We start from the raw sequence: 20,595 nt of genomic DNA, 5'->3' as shown, positions 1-20,595 counted from the left end.
TGACCTAAAAAAGTTACTTAGTGCCGTATTTTTGTGTATTCCAACACAATTGGCAGATTATATATGTAATCTTTGATGCTAATTTTAATTGATATTATGTATTTTACATTGATTTTCTATAATCTATTTCCTAAACATATTTTTCTTTTGAACTTTCTACTTCCTCCTTTGTACTTTTTCTTTTTTTTTCCCCATTTATTTATTTTATTGCATTTTAGGTTTTGGGGTACATGTGAAGAACATGCAAAATTGTTGCATAGGAACACATGTGGCAGTGTGATTTGCTGCCTTCCTCCCCATCACCTACATCTGGCATTTCTCCCCTTGCTATCTCTCCCCAACTCCCCACCCCCCACCGTCCCTCCCCTATTTCCCCCCAACTGACCCCAGTGTGTAGTGCTTCCCTCCCTGTGTCCATGTATTCTCATTGTTCAACACCCGCCTATGAGTGAGAACATGCGGTGTTTGATCTTCTGCTCTTCTGTCAGTTTGCTGAGAATGATGGTTTCCAGGTTCATCCATGTCCCTATAAAGGACCCAAACTCATCGTTTTTGATGGCTGCATAATATTCCATGGTGTATATGTGCCACATTTTCCCTATCCAGTCTATCGTCGATGGGCATTTGGGTTGGTTCCAGGTCTTTGCTATTGTAAACAGTGCTGCAATGAACATTCGTGTGCATGTGTCCTTATAGTAGAACGATTTGTAATCCTTTGGATATATACCCAGTAATGGGATTGCTGGGTCAAATGGAATTTCTATTTCTATGTCCTTGAGGAATCGCCACACTGTCTTCCACAATGGTTGAACTAATTTACACTCCCACCAACAGTGTAAAAGTGTTCCTATTTCTCCACATCCTCTCCAGCATCTGTTGTCTCCAGATTTTTTAATGATCGCCATTCTAACATCTCGCAACTTTTGTTTTTATTCCTTTTGCTGAGTTCTGTCTCCTGACACTTCCTTAGCTTAGTCTCTATAAGTCTGTTTTTTACTCTCACCTATAAAATTAGGATAATCAATTTACTTAACGGAATTTTAAATTAGATAATGTTTGTAATACACTTAGCACAGTTCCTAGTACATAATATACCTCAATAAATATTCGCTGTTTTTATGTTGGTGTTATTTTATATCAACTGAACCATGATTGTAAAGCAAGAGATACAACAAGCTTCTAGGTATAATATTCAGGCCATAGGAACTTTGGCTGACCATTAGGTAATATGAAGCCATCCTCTTGACATTTTAAGAGAGCTGTGCATCTTGTGTGTAATGTGTGTGGTGCTACTAATGATCAACTGCTCCCTATGTTCTCAGGGAAAATAAAACTGCAAACTCAGATTGCGGCTGTGTGCCCATGGTGGAGGCATACAGGCCAAAGTGGGCTCTGGTAGGTCTTACTTTCACTATGAAAGCTTATGTCTTTATACTCTAGCCTTCAAAAAATAAATTTTGAGTTAGTTTCCTTTTGTTTCCTCCTTGGTCTAACATATACTCTTCAAATAAGCATTTTTAAGAAACTTCTTTAGAAAATTATTTATTACGTGTTAAATCTATAGACTTAGAAGATATTTACATGAAAATCTTTTGGAAAATGATAGAAAGTTCCCACATCTATGTGTCTCTGGGCTCTAATTAAATTTCAGATGGTTTTTTGTCACTGTTAACCTGTATAGAAAAAGCCAAATTAATATAATACAGTTCTTTATGTGTTTACATAGCCTAAAGATTTGCTTTTTCAGTTAAAAATGAAAAAGAGAAGTCCTAAGTTTGAATGCTGTTTATCATCTTTAATATATATCACTATGTTAGTTCTAATCAGCAATGTGCATGTTATTACACTTTTGTGTTCTTGTATTTATCTGTCCTCTTTTTTTATAGCTTTAGATATTAGGGCCCTATACTCCATACATTCTGTCCTTATTCAGCATCCTTAATTTCCCCCTCTGCACTGATCCCCATCCCTTTGCTTCCAATTATTCTTGAAAAGGAGAACCATCTTTAGATTACAAATGGTAAAGTAAATATTGGCAAAGGAAAGCAGGCCCAAGGTAAGCAGATTATCTGCTGGCCCAGACAAATTACATCATAGGGTCCTGAGAAAACCCACATTTGAGATTCTTGAATCACTGTCTTTGACAAATCGTAAAGAGAAGGAGCAGAATCAACAGCTGCTGGGAATGTGCAAACATCACTGCAAATACCAAAAAGATGAAGAAAGTGGATTTTACCCACTCTTAACTGGTAATTTTGTTATTATCTAAAGAAAAATGAAAGAATGGGTCATTAAATAGTGGGCTATAAGGAGTTACAAAGGAACATGATGTGATGTTTAAAAGCCAGTATGGGTTCACTCAAAGTCAAGTTATCAAAAACAAGTTTGTTATGCTTATTCCTGTTTGAAGTATAATTGCTAATTCAAAGCAATACTTCAGAGCGGGGATCTGCACACTATGGCCCTGGGGCAAATCTTACCATGCCAATTTGTTTACCTATTGTCTTTGGCTGCTTTCCAGGTACAACAGCAGAGTGGAGTAATTGCAGCAGTATCCCTGCAAAGACTAATATAATTATTATTTGGTCTTACATAGAAAAAGTTTGCCAACCTCTGCTCTAGAATCTAAATCCATTTTTAAAAATTTTGATGTGCCTACAAACTACCTGGCGATCTTGCTAAGATGTAGATTATGATATAATAGTTCTGGGGTGTAGTCTGATACTCAGCTATTTCTCACAAGCTTCCAGGTGAATTCAGTGTTGCTGGTCCTCAGATCATGTTTCAATCTAGTGAGGATCTAGATTTCAAAAAGACATTTAGCAGATTCCCCATTTTAAGAAAAGACAGAGGGTAAATTATGAATTGGAAGTCACTTCAGTTGGTTAGAGTCCTGTTTAGATGAGAGTATCCATGAAGTATTAGAGGATCCATGTCATAGAGTATAAGTTTTTCTGGTCATTTCAAAATGATTATCTGATTGTCATTTCCTTGTATAGGAATATTAGCTCAGTGGTGGTATTCGATGGGAGCAATAATAAGCTTAATAACTCATATTTTAGAAGACCTATGTTAACTGGGTTGGTCTACAGGACAATACCTCTGTTGGGTGACAGTTCTCTCTGTGCCTCACATTTCTATATATTTTGTCAGCAGAGGTATTGTTTGCCCTTTGTTTTCAACTCTAGAACAAAGAGCAGCTTTGCTTTCTGACTGTTATAAAAGATTTAGGTTCCCTAATCTCAATATTCCTTTCCTGGGATGAAGTCCACTGCTTGTGCAGGCATCCATTCGAGCACATCTATATCACCTGTTTGACTTGGGGACAAGGGGAACCAACATCAACACCATGCTTAGGCTGCTTGCTGCTCTGTGAGTGGTAAAATCCTCTGGCTCTCATCCAGGACTTTTGAGTCTTCTGCCAGCATACTTGAATAGGTTGGAGGCCAATTTGTCATCTTGAAAGTGTGGTAATCTCAGACCCTTCACAACCTTAGACACTCTCTCACAATAGTCTTAACACAGGTTCTCAGTCACTGACTTTCCTCTTCCTCTGAGCCCATCTTCCCCTCCTTTTAGTAAATTACTCACATTCTACAAAATAGAGAAAAGAGAAGCTCTTACATGAAAATTACTTCAGCTTTCCAACAGCAAGCATTCAAGCCTATGTTCATCTATACCAACTGCATCCTCTGCTCTTCTTTTATAATGAAGAGGTACCCACCCTCTGCTGTTCTACAAATTAAATCCTCTAGCTGTGTGCTAGAGCTCCTTCCCTGATGCCTCTTTAGGGGAAATAAAGTTCCTTCTCTTTACTAAATCTCTATTCCCATGACCCTCTTTTACCTCTTTTCTATGAATTTTAAGAATCCTCAAGGTTCTTTCAAAACAAAGCAAACAACAAAACCAAAAACAAGAAACTCCCTTTACCACACTTTCACTCTCCTTACATTACTGCTATATTTCCCTCCTCCTCTTTATAGCTAGACTTCTTAAAAGAGTTGTCCAAATTGCCTCTTTTCCCTATTCTTTCTCAGCCCTCCGTCTACTCCAATTTAACTTTCACGCTAGTCATCTATGGAAATTGTTTTCATTTAGGCCTTCAATAAGCTTCAATCTGTAGTGTACATTTATTAACTTCTTTTCTGTAGCAGTAAACCACCACACCAAGCTCTATGCTGAGGACTACTCAGCTGTTTTCACTGTCCAGGCCCTATTCTGAGTTTCAGTCCCATAAATCCAGAGATCAAACTATCTCTAGTTGGAGGCCTTGCGGATACCTCAAACTCATCATCTTTCCCAACAAAAATAAATCTGTGCATCCCCAGTTCCACCCTGGTTCAGTAATTGGCTCCATGATCTCCTGTTTGGTCAAGAATCACTGAACTCAGAAAACTAAGAAACTGTTCTTCCTTCTGTTTTGACACTTGCCCCACAAACTTAATCTAACAGTCTACTAGTCTAATTTTCAAATATGTTTTGAATCTGTTCTGTCGGTCCATCTTGATGACTAAGAGCCCATTGTCTTTTCCCAGATCAACTTCTGCCTGGAGTCCTGAGCAACATTCTCCTTAGCCTGCCTCCCTCCAATCTTTTTCTGCTTTAATGTCTTCTCTAAAGTACATAGAGTGACTCTTATCTAACCATAGAGAGCACCATGCCATTGCCATTGCTCCGCCCCACACCCATGGCTGCATAAACTTTCAGTGGCTCCCCCTTGCTTTGAAGTAAAGCCCAAACTCCTTACCATAAATCCTAGGCCTTTCTGATTCATCTGTCTTTTAACTTCACCTCTCACAGCTGCACTCCTCATATTCTGCTCTTCATTTTCAGTTTCTATATGTTCTTCTTGCCTCCAGAGCCTTTCGTCTCTTCTCCCTGCCTGTGTTTCCTCTCCCTCCCCTTCTTTTGTCTGTGACTCCTTTGCCTGGTTAACTCCTTTTCTTCAAGTTCTCATCGTAATTGCTGTCACCTCCCTATTAAGCACTCTCATAGCTCACTGTAATGTTCATTTTGAACATTATCATTTTATTGTAATTGCTTAACTGTCTTCTCTAAAAAATGTTGAGGGCATTGATTGTGTATGTGTCATTCACCACTGTGTCTCAGCATTGATTGTGAATGTGTCATTCACCACTGTGTCTCAGTATTGACTGTGTATGTGTCATTCACCTCTGTGTCTCAGCATCTAATAGGGTCTGGCATGGTAGTCACTTAGTAGGTATATGTTGAATGTGTCAGCGACAAATCAAAATCTAAAAAGATAATAGGCTAAATCTAATAAGCTAGTGTTTAATGTAAATGAATAAGACCCTTAATTTTGACCTGATAAAAAGTCATACTCATTTTGAGAATAAGATGATAGAGGTATTTTTTTTGACCAAAGTGTTAAAGTTAGAGAATAACAAGGTATAACTGCTTTATTTAGCTTTCTCTAGTGGGAACTGTTTATGGCATAAACCATATATTCACCTTTTTCCCTCAGCACCAGTGATGTATGATACATAGTACTCAATAAATGTTTGCTTAATTAAATGTAACATCATTAGGATAAGCCAGCTGCCATTCCTATAAGGCCTCAGAGGGTGACATCACTTTAATGGGATTACCACAATCCAGGAATAGGTCCATGTCTTTACAGATCCAGAAATTTAGATGTGTCCAGAATTCCCTATACCACCTCTTTATAATTTGTTGCTTAAGGTTTTTTGGCTAGTCTCATGCATTAAATATTGATTTAACATCATTTTATTCTTGAAGAATAAACTTCACTAACTTTTTAAGATATTATTGTATACTGACCACAGGACAAAAGGTGAAGATAGCCTGGAAGTTTAGGTTGATATTTTTTATTCTGTGAAAACTGAGTTAATGCAGTGTCCTGGAGACAAATCTAAAAAGTCAAGTTTAGTATCTGTGTGATTTTTGTAGTTGTTGCAGCAAAACCTCTTGATAACGTCTTCTATTTCAAAAATTTCATAATTTCACTTTAGTTTTGCCTTTTTTTGCAAGTCCTGTTGCTGAGAGAAGCACATTCACAGTTTTGTTGTTTTGTTGTTATTTGGGTTTTTTGTTTGTATTTTGATGCAACTAAATCTGTGTCTGAGATTTGACACTTTTTTCCTTTCCACTAAATTCATTGAAATACATTCACCCAGTCATTCACATCTGAGGTGTTAATGGATTTTCTGAAAGTTTTTTCAGTAGACAATGGAAGCCAGTCAGTTTGTGACTTCACTTCTTCAGGTGTTGCAATCAGAAAGCGTTATACGCCATCCCAATTGCAAGGATGCTAAAACTACGTCTTGACCTTGAATCTGCAAGGAGGAGGTAACATCTTTTGCTAGAAGTGCTTATCTCCTTTGGTTTTATGCATTTTCAGGAGAATTTACCTAGGAAAGAGAAATAATTACATTGAGCTGCAAATACTCAAAAGAAAATAACATGTTGAGTTGATTTTCTAGCTTGCAATGATTGTTGCTGACACAGTTTAAATGTTTAGCTCACCCTTTTTACCACTGATATTTGCAAAAACTTGACTCTAAAAAAATGCCTCTGCCATGACATGAAGACTTCTCAATTTGTTTTATGTCATCAAAAAGACATACTGAGTCCGATGTTCCTCTCAGATTTACTCTTAAAATACACCACTGAGGAAATAGCTTAAGATTGCAAAGATTTTATTTAAACATTCAAGAGCACAGGCTCTGAAGCAAGCAGAGGTCCAATTCCTGGCATTGCTTCTTCCTACTTCACTCAGCCTCTCTAAGGCTCAGCTTTCTTATCTAGTAGATGGAGATAATATAATAATAGTACCTACATCAGAGAGTTGTTGTGAGGATTACATGAAATAACATACCTAAAGTCCTTGGTATAGTATCCAACATAAGTACAACATAAATGTTAGTTTTTATTGTTTTAATAATAATTGTGATGACTTTATTAAATATTATGGTACTTTTCTCAAGTGAATGCCTCCTGGCTGACTCACTTCCTAATACAACTGGAAAAAAAAGGTTTCAGCATTATAAAGTGATTCAGTCTTAATTAGCTTGAACAGCTATTCTTAAGAAAATAAGAAGGAATATTAAATCCAGAATTAGCAAATACTTCCTATTTGCTAGGAAGCTTTTACCATTTTAGAAACAAATATTGTAAGTCCTTGGAAGAGCTGCAAAGAAACTATCATGTGTCAGTGACTATCCATTAGAAGTATTCAAGCAGAAAAACCCATGGATAATAACATTCTTCTATCTCACTGATTTTCTTTAATATTATTATGCCGAATTCTTTTTCAGGCATTTCATAAATTTCCTTCTCCTTTGGATCTGTTACCAGAGAATTATTGTGTTCCTTTGGAGGTGTCATGTTTTCTTGCTTTTTCATATTTTTTTGTCCTTACTGTACATCTGGCATAACAGTTACTTCTTCCAATTTTATGGATTGGCTTTAGTAGGGAAAAACTTTTCCTATAGATATGTCTATAGTTTTGGTTGGGTAGATTGCCTTGGCCTTGATTCGTGATGGGCACAGTAATGTAGTCTCTGTATTTCAGCTGTAATCAGCTCAGTGGTGTCTGCTGTGGTTGTTAATGGAGGCTGTGGTGAGGCATTGCTGGGGATAGGGACTCCAGACAGTCCAGTTCATGGAACCCAGTGGTGGTGGTGGAGTGCAGTGTGGACCTGTCCCTAGGCCCTGGATGGTTTGCATAGGTGCTGATGGTAGTAGGCAGAGTGGGTCCTGACACTGCGCATTGGTGCTAGCAGAAGCAGCGGTAAAAGAGGGTCAGCCTCTCCTAAGGCCCAGCAATGATGCAAACAGGCGTCAGCAGCAGTAGGTGGGGCAGATTAATTCCCAGTCCCCAGAATGTTGTGCACAGGCACTGATGGCTGCTGTGGCAGATGAGACAGGTCTCTCCTCAGGCACCCCAATAGTCCACATGAGCACCAGTGGTGACAAAGAAGGTGGATCAATCCCGAGGTCCCCAGATAATATGCACAGTAGTGGTACACAGGGAGGCCCATCCTCTGGCCCCCACATGGTATGAGTAGGTGCTGGCAGGAGGGATGGATTAATCCCCAGGCCCTCAGATGACATGTGCAGGTGCCAACTGCAGGTAAACCAGGCCTAGTCTTAGTCCCCTCAAGGGTGTATGTTGGTGCCAGTAACGGAGACAACAGATGGGGTGGGCTTCTCTTGAGGCCTTCCAATGGTGTGCACAGGTGCTGGTGGTAGCAAGCAGGGTGGGTCAATCCCCAGGCCCCCGTATGCTGTGCAGAGGTGTCAGTGCACTGGTGGTAGATGGGGCTGGCCTGTCCTCTGTTCTGCAGATGGTGCCTGCAGATGCCAGTGGTAGCACATGTCAATCTCCACACCTTCAGATGATGTGCACATGTGCCAGTCAGGCAGAGTAGGCCTATTCTCAGGCCCCCCAATGGTGCACATGGGCGCTAGCTGCGGTGGCACAGGTATGGGGGGTATCAATCTTCAGGCCCCTGAACAATGCATACAGGTAGTGGTGGCAGTGCCGGTGGCAGCAGTTATATCACTGTTTTGAACCTTGTTTATAGATCATTGTCCTCTACTGGATTATAAGCTGTTTAAGCAAAGGGACCATGTTGTACTCACTCTTGAATCTCTTGGATGAACACAGTACCCAGTATATAAGTATATGTTCAATTATATGTTTAAACAAATGTACTTGAAATTGGATGGCTCCCATGTAGACTGAGTCAGCCAGATATTTTCATTTTCATGTGGCCCTGTAAAGTTTGGAATTCCTCCTAAAGTCTGAACTCAGTGCAAGTCACTTAAGGACAATAGCCCTTCTAAGTTATCAATTAATTTGGCATTTAGCACATTTAGCTCTCCTAAATGTGTTAAGGAGAACCTGTTTCATAGATACCAATGGAGTTGATAGGCCACAATGCCTATTTTAATAAGTAGGATGTAAAGTGATTCTTAGATCAGAATATTGTATTCTCTTTTGTCAACTGCAAACGTATGCACAATGAAAAAGGATTCATTCTATTATTTAACAATAAAACAAGTCTGTTTGTAGATGTTCATATGTGTATATGCCCAAGAAAGTCATGGTAGCATTGTTCATTTAAGATAAGCCCGTCCCTCTTGGGGCACATGCAAAACAATTGAGTGACTGCTATGACAAAGGGACTTTCATGTAAATACCAAAAGGACTTTTTTCCTTCCAAAAGTAATGAAGTAGTCCCAGATCTGGATCCTGGGCACTGTCTGGGTATAGTACCTCTGTCTGTCTGTCTGTCTGTCTGTGTGTGTGTGTGTATGTGTATTTGTCTGTCTGTCTGTCTATCTCTCTCTCTTTCTCTGTCTCTTTTCTCTCTTAGGCACACACACCCACAGATTCTATGAAATTTTAAAATTCCAAGTAGAATTCATTAATAAAAATCTAAAATGCTTTTTCTTTTATAAATCATAATGAAGTATTGAGAGATAAAGGAAAAACCAAGAAGGGCAAGTAATCATCTGCTGCTCCAGAACTGAAGCCTGTCATTTCAACTCCCAACTCAAACACTTAGTTTTAAAGATTTGCCTTCAAGAAACCTAAAAGCTGGTATTCTGCCTCATTGGCAACAGCCTCAAACTGTTCCCTGTCATCGAAGAAAACAAATCTTTTGCTCATTTCTGCCTAGGGGAGGCAGAGGGACCGAGGTGGTCCTATGTGGCTGAATTAGATGAAAGACTTGCCTTCCACCATGGAGACATGGAGTCTAATCAAGTGAAATGAGTTTTGAGATCCCAGCTCATTTCCTAGGGGAGATCAGTTCGCATTACAAAATCACGACATCTCATTCATCACAACTGACGTGGTCTTTGCTCAGGAGAGGACCCCAACTGGGACTAAACCACCTGTCTTCTCTCAAAAAGGGGCATTTTATCCAAGTTAGAGTTGAAAGCCTTGGAGTAAGGAAGCTTGCCAGGCATCAGCTTCTATCTGTGTGATCCATGTGCAGTGTGGAAGGGAATTTAGGTTTACAAAAGGAAAGATGAACCTACGGCAGCTTGATGGTTGTACTTTTATGATGCCAAATACAAATAATTGTAATAGAGATGTTAAGGCATTATGGAAGGGAAAGCTAAGATTAGGACTCTCCGCTCTTTATCTTCTAGATTTTATTAAACAGAAGATAAGCACTCCCATGCTTCAGAGTTTAAAATGGCAAAGAAAGTGTCCTGCTTTCGCTGGTAAATAATCATCCTTTCTTTTATTTCTTTTAGGGCATCGTTATAACACCCCTGCTACTGCTGCTTTTTGTGAGTATTTTGATGTTTTCTTTAATATCTTTTATTAAAAGCAAGCTACAACCGTTTAAGAAAGGTCATTAGAACAAAAATGAAATTTGAATTATTTTGCACCATATTTTGAATTGTTATTCCAGTTCATCTGTACCGTGTAATAATATTCAGACACAAAGAAGCTTCATAATTTCGTGATCCAAGAACAGCATCAGGACCTAGTCATTAGGCCTCCAGCTCCTGGCTAAATCATTCTATGACAAATTAATGACCCCATAACACAGGTTAGAACTGTGCTACTCTTTATTTTCTCATTAGTAACACTAAAGTGATTGATAGTGACCCAGTGTTTGATAGTGTTTAACAGAAACAGCCCTAGTACCAGGGGATCAGAGGAAGCTTGGGTTCCAAGGCTGGTACTAGAGTTAACTAGCTTCCTCGCCTTGGGAAGCTGCCTCAATTTTTTTCATCTGTAGAATGGGAAGTAACACCTCCTCCGCTCTATCACTCAGAGATAATGAAAGGTGTTTAAAACTTAAAAATACAAATCGATACAGGCTCCTAGTTAACGAAACAAAAACTGCTCTGAAAACAAGAAATGCTAATTAGCTGTCTTATTTCTTTTGGCACTAAGCATATGAGAAATCAGATGAAAGATTATAATAGAAATTAATGTTATCTCATGCTGAGCAAAGGATATGTAATCATGAATGATACCTAAAATATTTTATGAACTGTGCATCTTTTCATACATACATCTTCCAAATATAAATCACTTTGCTTATCACTGAAATGTAGTGGGGATGTGTTTCTAGGAATGTACTGTAGCTCTTTGACTAGCACCATTTATCAGTGAATTAAAGCTATGGGGAAAATTTATTTAATTATAGTATAATTACCCAAGTTGGAATTCAATTAGAGTAATAGAATGAGGGACTTCATTTCTTAGCAGCTGTGTAGGAAATAGAGAGGGATAGATATACTACTAAGCAGTTGGATTCTGCATCTTTCATGAAAGACATTACCTTCAAGTAATAAACCTCAGCTTTACCCTCCCTTTTGAAATGCTGGCTCCATTCTGACAAGGTAAGAAGGGTCAAATAATCAGATCACTTTCCTCAGCATAACAAACTTAATTAATATGGACCCCATCACTGCAGAATTTGCAGTGAGTCAAATTGAAACTAAAGAGAATATTTGCATTAATTTGGAAGAAAAGACTTGTTATGTACCTGCCTGCTACTAGATGTGAGAAACTGGAAACATCCGTTAGTTTATTTCCAAGACATGGGATCACAGGACAGTTTCCCAGATGCAGCCCTCAGTGGGCATAGGTTGCAGGCCTGTCTGAGGTCCCCACTTGCAGTACATCAAGGGACTAGTACAGAGCGCAACATCTAGTAAGTACACATTAAACGGCTGCATCGCCTGGGTTTTCTCCATTGTGGAAGAGTGACATCTGTTATTTATGTAACTTATTTAAGACAAGAAGGGGAGATGTTATAGCCACAGCTAGGAGCTAAGGCCTCGGGTGTAATACTTTGGAGTATCTCAGAGGCTGGAATCTTTGGGACCCTTTTTCAACTTGTGATTAAAGAACCAAATGAGTACTTTTCTTCCCCTCCTTTCCATATCTGTGCCATAATATGCTGATAAAAATTATGGCATCACCTTTTGACAAGCTTTCCCCTACTCACAGATCCATAGGCTCATGAGTCTTAGTTGGATCAACATTCTAAAATTATAGAGCTACAAGAATGGTAGAAGATGGCCAAGACTCTCAACGTAAAAGTTTAATGCTTCCCTTCTGAGTCAACAGGGCCATCCCTGTAGGGTCAATGGCATTATCACCCACATCATTAGATACTTACGGTATTGTGACTTTACATCACATGCATAGCATATAACACCTTTTCTCTGTTTAGGTTGTCATGTATTTTATAAAAAATTGACATTTCTTAAGCATTTGGGTTACCAGGCGTCATTTACTGAGCAAGACAAGAACCTGAATGACTTAAAATGTGAACAAAGGCCAGATGTGGTTGCTCACACCTATAATCCCAGCACTTTGATAGGCAGAGGTGTGAGGATAACTTGACCCCAGGAGTTCAAGACCAGCCTGGGCAACATATGGAGATCCCATCTATTAAAAATGTATATATATTAACACATTCCATAAAAGGTGTACTGTTTTTCTCAATGCCCCTGTTGTGAGTTGAATTATTTCCCCCAAAAAAGGTATGTTGAGGTTTTGACTCCAAGTACATCAGAATGTGGTCTTGTTTGGAAATAAAGTAATTGCAAAAGTAATTAGTTAAGACAAGGACATGCTGGAATAGGGTGGGCCCTGAAACCAATATGATTGGTACCCTTATAAGAATAAGAAGAGAAGGCAGAGACACACAGGTAAAACTCTGTGTGATGATGGAGGCAGAGATTAGAGAATGTCCACAAGCCAAGAAACACCAAGGATTGCTGGCAAACGTCAGACTTTAAAGGAGATGAAGGATTCTCTCCTATAGATTTCATAGGGAGCATGGCTCAGGTTGATTTCAGACTTATAGCTTCTAGAATTGTGAGACAATAGATTTCTGATGTTTTATGTTTTGGGGCTTTGTTATAGAAACCCAAGAAACTAATACAACTCCTAGAAATGGTATTGTCTTATTTTAACATATCATAAAAAGGGAAATTTATGGGTATTCAGGCATAGGAACTAATGAAGGACATCTTTGCTGATGGAGTCTCAGCTGTATTCTTAACCTCTTCTCAGAATATTTCCTTCACTTTCTTGCTCCACCGAAACCTGTCTTCTGATTCATGTTTCTGCCGCAGGCATCTTTCTTATCACTGAGCCTTGAAATGGGGAAGGTATCTTCCTTGTACCTCATTACCAATTCCAGATCATTTCCCATGCCTTCTCCATAAAATCCCCTGGTTCCTTTGAAGATTGTGCCAACATAGCTATATCACCTGCTACTCCTTTTTGTTGTAATTATCAATAGAATGGGAAGTAACACCTCCTCCATTCTATCACCCAGAGATAATGAAAGGTGCCACTATCAGTTAAAAAAAAAATGTTAGCATCTTCCCATTGTTTTCTTTTTAACAGTATACTTTTAAAATTCCTGGTATTTTCAGTATTCACATAGTTAGTCCTTCCAATATCCTGGTCTCTAAATTCTTGACCTCTTCTCCAGCAAGCTTGCCCTCCACTTTATCTCAGCCAACTACTCAAGGCCCTTTACTTTGTTATTGCCAATAACTGCATCCTTCCATAATCCAATTTTCAAATGTCCTCTCTGACTAACAGCTCCTATCTTATGATTTATTCCCCAAATCAAAAATTCTTCACTGGAATGGCCAATTCATTTACTTTATCACCTTTGCAATGTTTCTGACTATACCCATCCTACTCTCACCCCTTGCCCTCACATCCCATCTTACCCAGCCTAGACCTCATGGTCCATCATTATAATTCCTTTATTATATACACCATCAACAATCTTACTCATCTCTGCTGCTTCATATTTGCCTGGCAAAGTACTAACCCTGCTGAAATCTAACTCTACACCTTCCTGCATATGTATCTGAAGATGCTGGAGCAAACACACTACCATGCTGATTGGTCTCATTTGAAATTCATGACAACTAAATGTAAGTGAGTCTGGCAACCCTGCTACCTTCCTTTAATTAATTCACTCTTCCAGTCTCTAGAGGATCGTTTCACACCTTCTTGTGTCTCAAGTCTCCAATGCCTCTTTTTTCATATCAAGTATTGCAGAAAGGAAATTGGCTGAGGAGGAAATAAGCAATCAGAGAAATTTTACATGATCCCACCCACCTGCATGTGTAGCCATATTCTTCACCTTTTCTCCTGTTTCTATAAGCTGTCTTTTCTGCCCTCTAAAGGAAGTTCTTTGAGTTATGTCATCTCTTATGTCCTACTTAATATGATTCATATAGATATTTCTTTTTCTCCTATATTATCACATTTTTTCTCTCTAGTAGATCATTTCTATTAGCATATAAGCTTTCTGTAATATTACACATCTTAAAATTAAACCTTACCTCATCCTGCCTGCAATCCATTTCTGTGCTCTCTTTTTATAGCAGAATTTCTCAAAAAAAGTTATTTAAAACTTATTCTTTACTCATTCAATAATATGTACTGAGTTATTTCTACATGCCAGACACTCTCCTGGGTGTGGGAATATAACAATAAGTAAAACATAAGTGTCTTTGCTCTCAAAACAGTATTTTGAGAATACTAGTGGAAAGAAACAACCAGTAGATAAGTAGAAATATAGTGTGTGAGATGGGTGATAAGTGCTGAAGACAAAAATAAAATAGTGTAGAGGAATAAGAAATACTAGATTGGGATGGGAGAAAGGGTTGCTATTTAAATAGGGCAGTCAAGTTCAGATTTACTGAGAAAATATTTGAGCAAAGGCCGGGAAGAGATAAGGGAGTGAGCCTTCTGGAGCTAGAGTGTTCCAGGTGGAGGGAACAGTAAGTGCAAAGGTCCTGAGAGTATACCCGGTGTCCCTAAGAAACACCAAGGTGGCCAGTATGACTGGAATAGAGTGAGCAAGGGGGAGGGTAGATAAAGATGATGTCAGAGGCCAGGTGTGGTGGCTCATGCCTGTAATCCCAGCGCTTTGGGAGGCTGAGCGGCAGGCGAATCACAAGGTCAGGAGTTTGAGACCAACCTGGCCAACATGCTGAAACCCTATCTCTACTAAAAATACAAAAATTAGCTGGGCGTAGTGGCGGGTGTCTGCAATCCCAGCTACTCAGGAGGCTGAGTCAGGAGAATTGCTTGTACCCAGGAGGCAGATGTTGCAGTGAGCCAAGATCATGCCACTACAGTCCCGCCCAGGTGATAGAGTGAGACTCTGTCTCAAAAAAAAAAAAGATGATGTCAGAGACAGAGCAGGGGACAAATGATTTAGGACCTTAAAATCCTTTCTAAGGACTTGAAATTTTAATTTGAGAGAGACAGGAAACCATTAAATGGGTTTTGATAAAAGGAATAGCATGTTCTGCTGTACCTTTTTAAAGGATGATTCTGGATGCTGGGTTGAGAAGAGATTGTAAGGGGATCATGGTGGAGGCAGGAAGACCAGTTGGAAAGCTGGTATGATATTATGCCAAGTGATGTCATTAGCTTGGACCAGAGTGGTTGAGTATACCTGGTAGGAGGTAGTTGTAAGTAGGACTGGAAAGTAGAACTGAGAGATTGAATAAAGGTTTTGAGGGAAAGAGTCAAAGATGACTCCAGGCCTGAGCAACTGGAAGAGTTGCCATTTATTAAGATAGGGAAGACTTTAGGGTTGAGCAGGTTGAAGGAACTCATAAAGAGAATTCAGTGTTGTACATATTTGGATTCCACTGACTTTCAGACATCTACGTAAAAACATAAGGTAAGCAATGGACTCTATGAGTCTGGAAGTAAGGAGGGAGGTCTTAACTAAAGATATATATTTGGGAGAGGTCAGCATCTAGATGGATTTTAAATTAGACTGCTAGGAAGTGAGAATGTAGAAGGAAAGATTTCAGAGGATCAAGTGCCAAGATGCAGCAATAGTCAGAGATTCGCAAAGTAGACCAAGGAACGGCCAGTTTGCTTAGGAGGAACACTGAGAAATTTTCATGTCCTAGAAGTTTAGCAAAGAATGTGTTTCAAAAAGGGGAAGTGATCAGCCACTTCATATGCTGCTAACAGTTCAAATAAAATGAAGTTTGAGAATTGGCCATTGGTTTTAAGAAGACAGAGGCCATTGGGGACCTTAATGAGAGCTATTCATCAAAGTTGTGTACTTGAAAGCCTGATTGGATAGGTTGAGGAAAAAATGGAAGAAGAGTTAAAGACGGTGATAATTGATAACTCTTTGGGGGTAATTTTGCTATAAAAGGTACAGAAAATAGAGTACTAACAAAGTTAATAAAATATGAAGAGAAAATTTGTTTAAGTTGGGAAAATTAGTAGCACATTTGTGTCAATAGGATTAACCCAGTTATGGAGAGAAAAATTGACACAGAAAAAATAAGGGAGAACTTGTGGACACATGTTCTTGAGTAGGAGAAAGGGAGTGATCTCTGGTGCATAGTAGTCTCCTAGAGTGAGAGATTTATTATGGGAATTGGCTCATGCAATTATGGAACCTAGAAGTTCCACTATCTGCTATCTGGAAGCCAGGGAAACAGCAAATCCAGGGATGTAATTCAGTCTAAGATTAAAGGCGTGAGAAGCAGAGGAACAAATGGTATAGCTCCATTTGAGTTTGAAGGCCTAAGAACTGGGGGTTGGGGGTGGTGGCTTATGTAAGTCCTGGAGCCAAAAGACCTAAGAACCCAGAGTCTCAGTGTCCAAGGACAGGAGAAGGTGGATGTCCTAGCTAAAGACAGGAGTCAATTTACCCTACTTCTGTGTTTGTGTTCAATACAGGCCCTCTATGGATTGGAGGACACTTGCCCCTATTTGTGAGGGTGGATATTCTCTACTCAGTGTACTAGCTTAAATGCTAATATCTTCCAGAAATACCCAAAGAGATGCACCAAAAAATAATGTTTTACCAGCTATCCCGGCATCCCATAGTTCAGTCAAGTTGACATATTAAAATTAACCATCATATATTCCTGTTGGCATTTATTATCTCATGACAGTTTAATAATTTGTTAATTTGTTTAGCTGTGTTCCCCACTAGAATGTAAGCATCAGAAAAGAACAGGGACTTCATCTGTTTTAGTCACCATCATAATCCCAATACCCAAAATAGTGCCTGGCAATTGAAGTGACTCAAAAACATTTTTTGAATGCATGGTTGGACAAATGAATGGATGCATCTGTCCAAAAAGTTGAGTTGGAACTATTTTTAAAACTGCTGTTTTGTTGTTATGTGCTCTAACTTCAGGGACCTATTATCTATTATGAAGCTGCTTTGAAGGATCTGAGTTCACTTTCCCTCACACTCTATTTATAGACAGGTAGCACAGTATGATGAAAAGGCATAAAACCTTGGTTTAATTGGCAGCCAGTACCAGTTACGTAAAGTGAATTTTCTAATGAAGATTATGATAAGATGAAATGAGTTAATTTTTTTGGAAGCATATTGTAAACTGTAAAGAGCCGTGCGAATGTTACATTTGACACTTAACAGAGAATAATAGAAAGGAATCTCAGGAGGACATCAAGATTCTGCAAAAGCACTCGTCTGAAATGCAGGAGCAGTCCAACTACTTTAATTATGGGCTGAGTCCTAAGACTTAAAACTTTAGGATTCTATAATCATACATAATCTATAATTTTATAATTTTGTGTGTAAATGAGTCCAGTGTTTACCATGACCAGCACTGAGAGCAGTGAAACTTTCCCTGAAGTATCACCTTTTACTACCAAGATCCTGTCTTAGTTCATCCAGGCTACTGTAATAAGATACCACAATGGTGGCATATAAATAATAGAAACTTATTTCTGACAGTTCTGGAGGCTGGGAAATCCAAGATGAAGGTAGATTCGGTGTCTGGTAAAGGCCTGCTTTCTGGGTCATAGATGGGTGCTTTTTACTGTGTCTTCACAAGGTGGAAAGAGCAAGGCAGCTCTCTGGGGCCTCTTTTATAAGAGCAATAATCCATTCATAAGGGCTCCACCCTTAGGACCTAATTACCTCTCAAAGTCCCATCTCCCAATACTAGCACCCTGGGGTGCACAGAAACATTCAGATTATTGTGGACCCAGAGTGCTTTCAAATACATTACCTCAATTATCTTGATAACATACCTCTCATTTAGGCAAGGGCAGAAATTATTGTTCTTTATTTTGTCAGTGGATCTTCCTCAGTCCATGGAGTTCCTGTCTGTTAGGATAAATTAAGACGTTGTCCAGCTTTAAAAACTGTACTTACAAGTGCATTACTTGGAATTTCATATTAATTTTTCTTATGAAACAATGGTACAAGTGGTAAGTATCCACTAGATTTTAACTTCTAATAGGCCAGGAATTGGAATTGTGCATGTCTTATTCATTACCTTGTCTCCAATGCCAAGTATTCAATAAATATTTATTGGAAGGAGGGCAATAGAAAGGTGGATGAGTAATGAATGATTAGAATGATTCAAATGATAAATGAATGGTTGGAAAGTTAGGAACTCAACGACTTATAAAATCTTACCTTTTTATGAAAAATAATTTATAGTTTTCTAATAATATTAAACAAAATAATCATCCTTTTATTGAGACCTCCTGTGCACTGTGAATACTACAAAGATTAATCTGGCATTGATCCTTCCCTTAAAGATCTTATGGCTTAATAGAGAAAATAGGATACATGAACAAATAATTAAAATTCAACTTAGAAATTGTAATTTCACAAACAATATTTCAAAGGAGATTACTAACATAGAGAACACTTCATTAAATAGAAGTAGATTTTTTGTGATAAATTTTCTACTGAAAGAAAATTTTTAATTTGAGGGGAAGGAAAAGGTAGATAGAAACTTCGAATGTTTCCCAATGGATCTCTTGCCTACTTCAGATTTTTTTCAATTGCATGGTTCTGATTCTCTGTTGTGAATCAGAGAATACTTAAAAACTTGCATCTTTCCTTTCCTTTGATGTGGTTTATCACTAACTGTATGTTTAGCCACCGTTATTATGGTCTTTATCAGAGAAGGCTGAAGGAGGGAGATTCTAAAACTTGAAAAGTAGTATAGGATGGTAGTTAATATGAAGAAGCAATAGGGCTGAGTTAAGCACTTTGGCTGTGAAGTCAGGCAGCTGGGTTCTAAACCCAAGTGAACAATACCAGGGCAGTTGTTCAAGCAGTTTGAAGCCTTTCCTTCTGTGGACACCTGTTCCCCAGAAATCTCCATAGCAGTTAGCTCACACTTTCTCGCCAACTACATCTTACTTACTCTACAAAGAGGAATGAAAGGAAGCTACATTTATGTCTAGACTTCTTCCCTAGTCCCTCTGAAAGACAAAGTAGGTTAAAGATTACTGTTCATACCATGGAAACATATCAGTCTAATTCTGTGTAATTGCAGTCGAAGGAAACCATGTATTGGATGGTGTTGTCATGGGCTCAAGCTCCCAAATTCTGCAGACCATCAATTTATTTAAATAAGTCCATGATTGGCAAAGAAAGGTCAGTTAAATTTTGAGTTTGTACCGTTAGAATGACAGACCAAAGCCTCACTTCTATTCTCTTCAGCCATAATGGTCAATTGAGCATCAAGACCTCTTGAAACATGTGGAGTGCAAGATTTGACCACTGCTGAAAGTCATCCTCAGAGTTCATAGATGACACCATCTTCATATGTGGGGATGGTCACATCATTACCTTAGGGTATTTGACAAACACTGGCCTATATGCTCACTCATTCAGAATTATGTAAGCACCCCTTGGGTAAGTACGGGCACTGCTAGCTCTGCTGTTCTATCAGTTGATTTTATATGACTTGGTTTCTTAGAAGCTGGCCCCTCATCAGGCAGGTTTTTAAGGCACTTTGATCATTGGACTCATATACACATACGCATGTGTATGCACAAACACATATGTACACAGAATGTATACATACCAGACTCTGTTTCTAGGCTAACTATATATTCCCTTGATCTGTCTCTTCTATTAATTTCCATTTCAGCAGTTCTTAAGTTCAATAGGTTTGAATTCTGACAACTGTGTATAAGAAACATTGTTTATCTGGAGTTGGATAATTATTATTGAGCAGCTAATATGGTTACTTGATGCATAATCCCATGTGACAGGCATGACTGGCTTTGGAGGTATTATCCTCACTTTATATGAGAAAACCTAGGTTCAGAGAGATTTTGTCACTTGACTGAGACTACACAACTGGTAGAGAACACATGCCACTTTCAGCCTGGGTCTGCCTCCCTCTCTTCAAATGCTCCTTCCAGGTTATGCTTCCTAAGTACATGTCTTGGGAGACACAGTTTGTTTTAAAACATTTTATCAGCACACAGTTACTTTTTCTTGAACATTATACCCTACGTAACATTAGTAAGAGGAAAAAAATCAGGCATAATAATTGCCTTGATGAAACTTAAAACTTATGTGGACAAACAAGAATTATGAATATGGAGGCGATTTAGAGAAGAAATTGACTGCTAAACTGAGATTTGAACTGAGCTTAAAGGAGTTCATAGAAGAGAAAAGTCCAGGTCAGGAAAAGAGATCAAGGAGCAGCTTTCAAGGCTACAATCATCATTAGTTTCCCTAGTAACAGGCTGCCTATGATAGAAAATTCTTCAACTTTTGATCCCATCACTGTGAACAAAAACAATGTATACAG

At 38.7% G+C, this 20,595-nt stretch overlaps 1 protein-coding gene across 4 annotated transcripts in view; it reads left to right on the top strand.

The window, feature by feature from the left end:
• Nucleotides 1–20,595, top strand: part of SLC10A7 (solute carrier family 10 member 7) — a 265,153-nt gene that overhangs the window by 178,963 nt on the left and 65,595 nt on the right. For all 4 annotated transcript variants that reach the window (XM_017534819.2, XM_017534811.2, XM_017534832.2 and 1 more), the window contains one exon: nucleotides 10,258–10,293. In XM_017534819.2, the coding sequence (XP_017390308.1) occupies nucleotides 10,258–10,293 (36 nt within the window). The remainder of the gene's footprint in view (nucleotides 1–10,257; nucleotides 10,294–20,595) is intronic.

The sequence above is a fragment of the Cebus imitator genome, unplaced genomic scaffold, assembly GCF_001604975.1.
Source record: "Cebus imitator isolate Cc_AM_T3 unplaced genomic scaffold, Cebus_imitator-1.0 Scaffold4, whole genome shotgun sequence".
NCBI lineage: Eukaryota > Metazoa > Chordata > Mammalia > Primates > Cebidae > Cebus > Cebus imitator.
The sequence above is the reverse complement of the archived record's forward strand: the minus strand, read 5'-3'. Positions and strand labels throughout refer to the sequence as shown.